General features: G+C 37.2%; 1 protein-coding gene across 1 annotated transcript; it reads left to right on the top strand.

The window, feature by feature from the left end:
* The first annotated feature begins 1,183 nt into the window (after positions 1-1,183).
* Positions 1,184-4,979, top strand: edf1 (endothelial differentiation-related factor 1). The gene is made up of 5 exons (XM_015391869.1): positions 1,184-1,441; positions 2,847-2,898; positions 2,998-3,158; positions 3,271-3,364; positions 4,395-4,979. Exons 1-5 carry the CDS (start codon positions 1,364-1,366, stop codon positions 4,454-4,456), a joined length of 447 nt encoding a protein of 148 aa, XP_015247355.1. The 5' UTR covers positions 1,184-1,363; the 3' UTR covers positions 4,457-4,979.
* Positions 4,980-10,165: the final 5,186 nt, after the last annotated feature.

Below are 10,165 nucleotides of genomic sequence, written 5' to 3'. Positions count from 1 at the left end.
AACAAAATCATTTTAAGTCCTTCAACATTTTATGTAATTTTGAATCGAAACTGCCCTCCTGTTTTTTAATTATTTAATTTTTTTTAGAATTCAACTTTTTTGTCATTACACTGTCACAAGCACAAAGCAACAAAATTCGATCTCCGCATTTAAACCATCCCCTTGGGGAGCAGTGGGCTACTATTGTGCGGCACCCGGGGAGCAGTGTGGGGTTAAGGGTCTTTGCTCAGGGACCCAGAGTGGCAGTCCGTGGGAGTGGGGTTTGGACTCAGAACCTTTGGGAGCCAAGAGCGATGCCCTAACCACTAGGCCACCATTCTTCAAAATAGGAAGTTATACTAAAATAAAGACAAACAATTGATTCAAAATATGTGTCCAAACTTTTGACTAGTTTAATATGTACTTAAAATACAAACCAACAGACTCCTTTATTGTCTAGAACAGGGGTCTTCAATGTTTTCCAGGCCAAGGACCCCCAAACTGATGGCGAGATGGAGCAGGCCCCCCCTAATTATAAATATATTGTATGAAATTGGTCCTATAGTCACTCTATTACTTATTGAGTAATGAAACGAAAGTAATTTTGCCCTGGGATTATTAAAGTATTTCTGATTCCTGGTTAATGGGACAGGTGTTGTGAATGAAATGGTGCCCAGCTTGAAAGAGCTCCTGTGTGTCGCTGAATGTGTGCATTGATGACTGAAAGACATCTTCTGCCTCCATTTATCTGTTCACTACTGTGTGTTGAATTCATTTTAATGTGTATTTTAAGACATTTCAGTTTTGTGAAAAAAATAGCATGGGTGGAAATATAAAATAAAAAGTCTAATCAACAAAAATGTTTGCGACCCCCATGCAGTACTTCCGTGGCCCCTAGAACATTGATTCCCAAAGTTTGTAATATCATTACAACCATTGCTAATTGATTTTGTAGAAATGTGTCTTTACCCAACCAATGTTTTGGTACTATGTTATTAATCCAAAGCAGAAAAGTTTGGGAATGTTTCCAGTTTTCAAGAATAGAACAAACACATAAGTTATTTGAGACCATTCAGCTGAAAAAATACACGACACCGGTGTCTTATTATATGGTACAATGACTTGCCATATTGCTTCCTATCTCTAGCTGTAGAGGGCGCTGCTCGCCCCCCTCCGCTGTGAAGCTGTTAACCTCTGAGTTATAAATAAAGGTTTGGCAGAACGCGTGGGTGATATTTCTGGAAGGAGCTGACTCGCTGAAGTACCACTAGCAAAGCCCACAGTCTACCATTGCAAAGTAGCACTTCCACTCACACTGAGCGCATTTAAACTTTTTAAAAACTGATTGATAAACATTACGGGTAAAGAGTGAGCCTCTGAAAACATGGCGGAAAGTGACTGGGATACGGTGACTGTGCTGAGGAAGAAGGGCCCAACTGCTGCCCAGGCCAAGTCCAAGCAGGTGAGTATGGACGCCTGAAAACAAGTTTCTTTTTTATTTATTATTTAGTAGCCCCCTATCGTACATTTAAGTGACTGGTTCTGCTTTTGACGAAATAGAAGCTAGTTTTATTCTTGTTCCGATTTCTGAACAGGCAGTCTCTGTGTGCCTCGCGTGCTTCAGTTTAAAGACAACAGGAGCGATCGTTTGCTGGGGGTGCACATGGTGGCGAGACATTATTGCTGTTGTTTTTTTTATGGGAATGTTTATCATCTGGAGCTATTAACAGCTCATCAAACACAGATTAATCATTTAGCAGACGCTGGTATATGTGAAGTTGGCAAGTGAAACCATACATGGTGCTAACACTTTGTTTGTTTTACTTGTTGCAAACCTTTATGGTTGCGAATAGCATGTTAATAATATAAAAATATTCAAGTTAAGTTTATTATCAGCTGGATATGATTGTTATTTAGTGTCTTAAAATGACAATGGTTTAAAAATGTCAGCTTACAATTGCATATTTATAAATAAATATATGCAATTGTAAGTATATTTCCAGGATAGGGGGAAAACAACATATGGTTATTAGTTTATTTGAATTGGAAAGAATCTAAATGGTTGCATCCAACTATCTCCAAGTTACTCCTAAAATAAATACATAATAGCTTTAATTAAAAAGAAGTAATCCTGCATATCAAACAGAGGTGGTTGCAGCTTCATGCTCTGAAGGTTTTGTCTTTATTAAGGAAAGACAATCAGATTGTAAGATCTATGTAGCAGAATATAGTTCAGTAGTGGAAGGGGGAAAAAAATAAATGCAGCATAAAAAAAAAGTTGGCCAAAGTTTTATCTTTCAGGAAAACAACCCTAAAGATAAACCGAGAGCTGCAATGGGAAGGTTTAAATCAATGTTATAGTGGACCAGTAAAACCTCACAACAAATTCAATTGCAGCAATCTCTAAAAATAAATGTTCATAACCACTGAATGTTTTTGTTGGTTTGTATAATTTTTTAAAGATCTCTAATTATAGTCCTAAAGAAACCTTATTTTCCCATTGTTAGTAGTGGGTCAGTGCATGTGCAGAGAATTTAACTGAACACCAATATTAAAAAAAAGCAAATTTGTTTACCTGTTTGCTTCAGCAAGGAACATTGTTTTTGTTTTGACTAAATCCTGAGATCATTCTGACTGGGTCTAAATGTGAAACTGTGTTTAGGCAATATTACTGACTGTAATGCCATTTTGGTTGAGTCTATAAGCTAGGATAAGCAAAGCTGTTACTTATTAGCCGCATGCTTGGAAGTGACAAACAAAAGCAGATAGGGCTGACTGTAAACACAGCCATAATGTAACCTCACCCGCAATAAAACAGCAATTTGTTCAGAATCGCGCTCACCCCTACCGCCTGTTTTCCTCTCTAGGCAATCACTGCTGCCCAGAGACGAGGGGAGGATGTTGAGACAACCAAGAAATGTAAACATCTGCTTGCAAAGAAAAAATAAGAGACATTGCTTTATAACTACATAATAATGATTATCTACTAATTGCTTCAAACAACTTCTCTGGAAACAGGGTCTGCAGGGCAGAACAAGCAGCACCTTGTGACCAAAAATACGGCCAAGCTGGACAGAGAGACAGAGGAGCTCCATCATGAGAGGGTTCCTCTGGAGGTGGGCAAAGTCATTCAGCAAGGCAGACAGGAGAAGGGAATGACCCAGAAAGACCTCGCCACTGTGAGTAGATGCTTTCTGTGTACTGACTTTCTGCACCGACTTGAACACAGCCAGTAAATGCATTTTTATTATTTTGGGTACATTATTTTCCATTATGTGTTTTAACCTTTAGAAAATTAACGAGAAGCCTCAAGTGATTGCCGACTATGAAAGCGGGAAGGCAATACCCAACAACCAGGTCATGGGAAAAATTGAGAGAGTCATTGGTAAGTTTTACATAAAGTTAAACATGAGGAGACATGGTGTGTGATTAAAAACCTGCAGAGTTGTGGAAATTTAAACTCGATAAAACAAAACCAGAGTTTTAAATAAGTTTATAGAAACTTCTTCTGTTGCAGTCAAGATAAATGGTTTGTTTAATGATCTGGTGTCTGAACCTGCATACATAACAGCAGTGTTTCCATCAAACTGAAATGCGAAAAAGAAAATGCAAATTTGTTTCCAATTGGTTTAATGCGAATTAACCACGCACTGCGAAGCGTTTTGCCGTCTTATGTTGTCATCCACATTATGTTGTAACGCATGGCTGTAATAAACAGGAAGTAGAGGCTGCAATCTAGCACTGACAACAGATCAATAATCGAGGAAAGTTTTAATGTTATAAAGAATATGTTACTATAGAGAAAGATGTTTTTCCATTAACATGTTGGCTAACATGATGGTGCTTCCAGCCATGTTAACATGCATAATGGGAACGTCCAGGAACACGCTGACAGCGGGAACAGCTTATCAGTCATGTGAAATTAAAAGTGGGCTACGTCAGAGCTGATTGAAAGCGATGTTTTTCTGCATTAAATCTTTGCGAAAGCTGTAAACCACATTGAGCAAGCATGAAAACCTTTTGTGTGAATTTGATCTTGTTTTTCTTTTTGGTTTTCCATAAGCTTTTCTGATGTGATACTTCAAAATGCACATTAGAAAAAGCTGATGGAAAGGCCCAGTTATTTGCTGTTAAACCCTGAATCAAGCTGTATGAATAAACATTTTGGAAAGGTCTGCAGTCTTCTGGGCTGGCTAGAGACACTATGATCAGACATTTCCCGATGAAAAAAACCCCCAAAAAGTCTTTTGATTTTGTTTATCTTGTCTCGTCTTCATAACCTTTATTAGAATGATTTAATTTTAAAAAAGCTTTGAACAGGATATTCTTTCAGTAGATGCACATATGGACCGTAAATGGTTGGAATCTTCATATTTAAGTTTTCATGTAACACAAAAGTTTTATTTGTTTTCTAGGACGGAAGCTGCGTGGGAGAGATATTGGCCAACCCATGGAGGCTAAATCCAAGACAAAATGAAGACAAAGCCTCGAAATCAGCCCTCCCCTTCCCCCATGTACCCTTAACTTAAACCTGAATCCTTTGTCAACCTCCCCCACCTCCATTCCCCTTGTCCTCCATCCAATCCTCTCCCTTACCTGGGCTGATCTCACCTGTGTCCTGCCCGAGGACCTGGTGATCAACTGTACCACTTGCTGTGTACAAATGGGGTCATCTGCAACACTCGATAAACCAACATGATTGAATGCTTTTTTTTTTTTTTTTTTTTCTCAGTATCACAGATTTAAAGATCAGTGAATTTCTTTTCACCTTTTAGACTTTAGCATGACGCCGTTAAGTCATTCAGAAGGTGATTTTTCTTTTTTATGATCAAATAAATCTGACTAACTTTCAAATCTGAGCATGTTGTTAAACCACAAGTGCTTGATCGCATCTTTTTTTTTCACACTTTTAAGACAACTTGGTGGATGTTAATACCATGTTTAAGATGTTTTAATGCTGTTCTGTTTTGGTTTAAATAAAATAAAATTTAGCAGTTGAAGACAATGTTGTCAGAGGTGTAAGATTTCGGAGGAAATTATCGTTTTTATTTCTAAAATTCTTGTCCGGGAGGGGTTATTTACTGCATTGCAACCAGCCTCCAACCAGTCAGTTTAAAATGTTTATGATTACTGTTATCCAGCAGGTGGCAGAATAAGCTCAGAAATTTATTTTATATGATCACTAAAAGCATTTATATGAAACCTCATATGGAATGTTTTTGCCTCCAAAAAAGGTGGCATTGAAAGAAATCAAGTTAAAAAAAACTAAATATATAGTTAGAAAGAAATGTAGGTTATTTAAATCTTTATATTTTGGTATCTCTCCCAAATCCAGTTTTCATTACCAAGATGGAATTATTGTTCCATTTCAAGGACATGTACATAATGTAAAGACTGCTGGAGGGTGAATAATGGAGGGAGGTGACCATTTTTTTTTATTTTTTATGAGGTTTTGTAATTCTAATGTACATCAATTTTGAATGAGTTTTGCTACAGGAACAGCTATAATTACTTGGACTGCTTTAAAGGGGGGAAAAAAAATCTAGCTATGTGTGCAAACAGCAAAACTCATGTCTACGTCAGATGTAAGAAAAATAATTTTGAAATGAATACAAACGAGCTTTACATTTAAAGTAAACAGAAAATGATAGAAAAAACAAAGTGATTTTATTAAGAAGGGGACACAAAAAAAATGATAAAAAAATTTTTCCCATTATTTTTATTCCATAAGCTGTCTGTATAACAATCAGTGTAAAATGCTATGAATTGGTATCTTCCTGCCAACAGATAAATTCTATATTGTTGCGCTTACATTTTTCAGGACCAAAACATCTCACCATTAGACAAATAATTTGGGTGAAAACGGTACTGGTTTAAATGAACACTTTCTGAACTCACTGGTCATACCACCTTTGGTGGGAATGAAGGTCATCTAAGCCTCTGTGGTTTTGGAAATGAAGCTGTGGAGGAATATTAGGATTTGTAAATTAAAAAAAAAAAAAAAAAATCACCCTTGAAGTTTTTTAAGCAGAGGGTGTTTTTTTTTTTTTTTATAAAGTCACAGCAGCATCTCATCAGTATTAAGTGTAGGCTTTTACTAGGCCTCTTTTAAACCTGTATTGTTTTATAAGCTTTTATTAGTTGTTTCACTGGTTCATTTTGGATGTTGCATCACCTTAATTAAGCTCAGGCTATTTCAGGACATCACACCTCCAAGGAGTATCATTTCAGGCTGCTAGTTTATGCCGCAAGTAACAGAATCCATAACTTCACCATTTTCTCTTCCACAAAATATTTATCCAGTATTCTCATTTGGCTGTTTTAGTAGACGTAAGATTTTTTATTTTTTTTTTATCTGGTTACAGTTTGGAACTAAAGTGCAGATTCTTGCCCTTGTCTGCTAATGTCAAATGATCAAAACTATTTGCAGACTTCATTTAGAGGTCAATGACTGCTTCTCATAAATTTCAAATTACTTCTGTTGAAAAATAATCTGTGAGAAAGGACATAAATCTATATATTCACAGCAGTGTGCTGATACTTTTCATATTTTTGTGGGTTTGAGGGGTCTTTCTGGAAAATGCATCAGGCTTTAATAGGATCTTAGCCATACAAAGTCTTAAGAAAGCATTTATACACCTAAAACGTTCATTTTGACACAGTGCAACAGTAATGTTTATGTATTTTGTTATAGTGTTAGACCAATGCAATGCATTGCAAAATTGGAAGATGAAAGGAAACAGATGCTGAATTATCCAGAAAGGAAAAAAGAGGGGCGTAGCATTAGCATTAGCATCAGCACCTCCATTCAATACTTTGCAGATACAGTATAGAGACCAACTGTTTTGCCCAGCCTCATTTTCACAATTTTGAAAGCTCAGCAAGATTGACTCCTGAACATCTAACAGATTCTCCATTAGATTTCAACTGCACTCTTAAATATTTTGCAGCTTTTGAATGGTTTCCTTCCAGGGTTGCTCTGTATGTAGCTTTATAATAGGTATGTCCAAATTCGGTCCTTTGGGGCCGCTTTCCTACAGGTTTTCAATGTGTTTCGGAATCAGCACAACTGAAATCTGAATATTGCAGGTAAGCAAAAGCCTGTTAATCGGCTTTCAATGGAAATCAACTGTGCCGAAGCAGGAAAGCTCTAAACTAGGGGTGTCAAACTGGTTCCAGAGAGGGCCTTGTGGCTGCAGGTTTGCTTGGTTGGAAAAAAACCTGCAGCCACATGGCCCTTTCTGGAACCAGTTTGACACCTGTGCTCTAAACCCTGCAGGACAGCTGACCGACTATGGACATGCCTGCTTTATAATACTTCTCATTAATGGTAATTATTTGTCTCCACCCTAAAGAATCCCGACAGACTGATGCTACCTCCACGTTTGGTTATCATTTTAAAATCCACAGTTTTTTCTTTTCTACGTTTGCTACATCACATACACCCCCAAGGGCTGTGGTTCAAGCGACTGTTCTGTTGGAAGATCCCAGGTCTTTGCGATAAAGCTAGATGTGTCAATGCATGAAGAAAATTGAGAAATTTGAGGAAAAGGATAATCTGCATTCTCAAAAACATGTTTGGCTTTAGAAGCAGAGTGGAAAATTCTTTTAGCAACTTCTCAAGACCAGTATGAAATGGTAACAATATGACTAAATCTGCACTGAACAAAAATCCCTGGTGTGAATAAAGAGATGTTTATTAGCAAATTAATATGAGCTAATGAAAGTATTCCTTATAAATAATGGAAAGATTAATGTTTCACAAGTGACAAAATACGCTATATGCATTTTCCATATTTTAGTTTAAAGGCTGCATTAAAGCACTTTTTGACTTTTTTTGTATTGTTCTCTAGAGATACCCTGCCTTCCTCCCACAGTCCATAAACATGACTGGTTAATCGGTCTCTAAATTGTCCTTCATTAGTGTATTTGTTGTATATCTGGGCGTCTCTGTGTTTCCCTGCGATTTACTTGTATCCTGTCGAAGGTGTATCTTGCCTCTCCCCCAATGACAGTTGTAGATGGACATCAGCCCCACTCTGACCCTGCATGGTGAAGCAGGTATACATTAGATGGATAGATATTTTATGATTGCATTTTCCACGTATATCTATTGAAACTTTCTAGAACCAAATGATAGTGTTCCTCAGCAGCATAGTGAGCACTCCGTGCCATTTTTGATGCTTAAATACAATTGTTCTTTCCTTTTGGTATTTGACCTCCTGACCAGTGTTCAGCAGACAAAGAAACATGCTTGCTGTTGTTACAAAAGGGGTGGTGGTGGGGGGGTTAGTAGGATTGTTGCTCAACAGGCTTCTTCAACCTTGGTGGAAGTGTGTGTGTCTGTGTCTGTCTGAGGGAGAGGGAGACAAGAGACCGGCAGCGTTTCTGGAAATGCCACTCCATTGGTCAAAACACCATAGCAACATGGTTCCACCTATAACGGGGGAGCAGCCGCTGGTTTGAAGGAGTGATGTGAAGCAAAAAGCTGATGGGTGGGGTGAGGGGGAGTCAGTGAACTCCGTTAGGGCCTGCGGCTCCAGACTCCAATTGAGATTCCTCAACACGACCAACCTGTTGATGTGGGGTGGGGGTGGAGGGTAAAGCATGTGTCTCTTTTTAAAACAGCACATATATTTCCATTGTGGAAGTGCAGCTGCTTTATTTTGTTTATATACATTTCCCTTAAAACCTCGGCTCAGTGTAACTTTTGGTAAAATGCAGGCAAGTTTAAGTGAACCAGCACCCTTTGGAGACCAGAAGTTTCCTTGCATTATGCTTTTAGTTTCCTTGAAACCTTAAATTACAGTTTCTTATTACACTATTTTCATTACATTCCTTTTTACAGTAATTTAAAGTAATGCAAATTATACTGTGCTGCTATAAAAAGTAATATTTCCCGTAGCACACTTAAATCCTTAAAAAATTTCCTGTCGAATCTAATTTTAGAAGAAAAAGGTTTCCCGTACAGTTCTGCTGGACCTATGTAAAAAATGAACTGCACTTTTATTTAATTGTGAATTAGGTGTGATTGAAAACACATTTTTGATTATCATCTTTGACTAGGTGAGTTCATTAAAACAGAACCTGTTTGAAAACATTAAAAATGGACCCATTAAAGGAATGCAAAACCAGAGGGGAAGCAAAACCCCTATAAACACCTATAAATACCAATCCAACCCTCCAGACTGAAGGAAGAAGACATTTCTGGTCTGACTCAGGACTACAAATACAAAGGTTAAAATTGTGTTCTCATGGCCATGGTTTTGGAGTTTCTGCAGCTTGTTCTCCACACGTGATCTAAAATGACTTTTATGTCCAGTTGATTCTGACAGGTATTTGTAAACAGATCCTACAGTGGTAGGAAAAAAACTACCCAAGAATTTGCCACCTGAATCTTTGAGAAGTATTTCATATCTTGGCCAGAAAGGTAATTCCTGTTCTTGGAACTTTGGGTAGGAGAATAGATTTCTTTGTTCTTACTGAGTATACTATATGAACCTTTAGTCTAAAAATAGTCCAAACAGCATTTATTCAAATTTTTTGGACTCCTGCTAACCATAGTCACAATTATCATTACCATGTTTTCTTCAAATGAAAAAAAAAATAGCATTGATGAACCTTTTCAAAAAACTGCAAAAGCCCGGGAAAATCTCTAAAGCAATGCAGATTAACCAAATTTTGTCAAGTTCATGATTGTCGAGTTCATGTTTGAACAAAAACGATAAACACGGGTGGAATAAAATATCTCTAAAAGAAACCCCCCATGATGACCAAAAACATTTAATGTTTGTTAAAAAAAATAAATAAAAAACTTTGTGAACCCAATACTTCTGGGCTATTATAAAAATTATTAAAGTGGTGGTAGTAAGATGGTTGAAGGCTGATTTTCTTTAGGACTTGAACAACTTCCTTTAATTGGTGGAACCCTAAATTCTCCTCACTTCCAGAAAATCCTGGAGGAGGATGACAGTCTATCCATTTTTGATCTTATGGATATGCACACTTAATATTATTATTATTATTATGCAAGGTTAATACTAAGAAAAAAAAAAAGAAAAAGGCTATGGAGTGATTTAGAGATCTCCACTCATTGCGTTCATGTGGCATACCGGTAACCCATTCATTATTAAAAACTAGAGATACATGATTTGTGCAGTCTGTAGCACTGATGCTTTGCAACAGG

The sequence above is a fragment of the Cyprinodon variegatus genome, unplaced genomic scaffold (assembly GCF_000732505.1).
Source record: "Cyprinodon variegatus isolate N-32 unplaced genomic scaffold, C_variegatus-1.0 Scaffold23, whole genome shotgun sequence".
Taxonomy (NCBI): Eukaryota; Metazoa; Chordata; class Actinopteri; order Cyprinodontiformes; family Cyprinodontidae; genus Cyprinodon; species Cyprinodon variegatus.
This window is presented reverse-complemented; position numbering and strand designations above follow the sequence as displayed.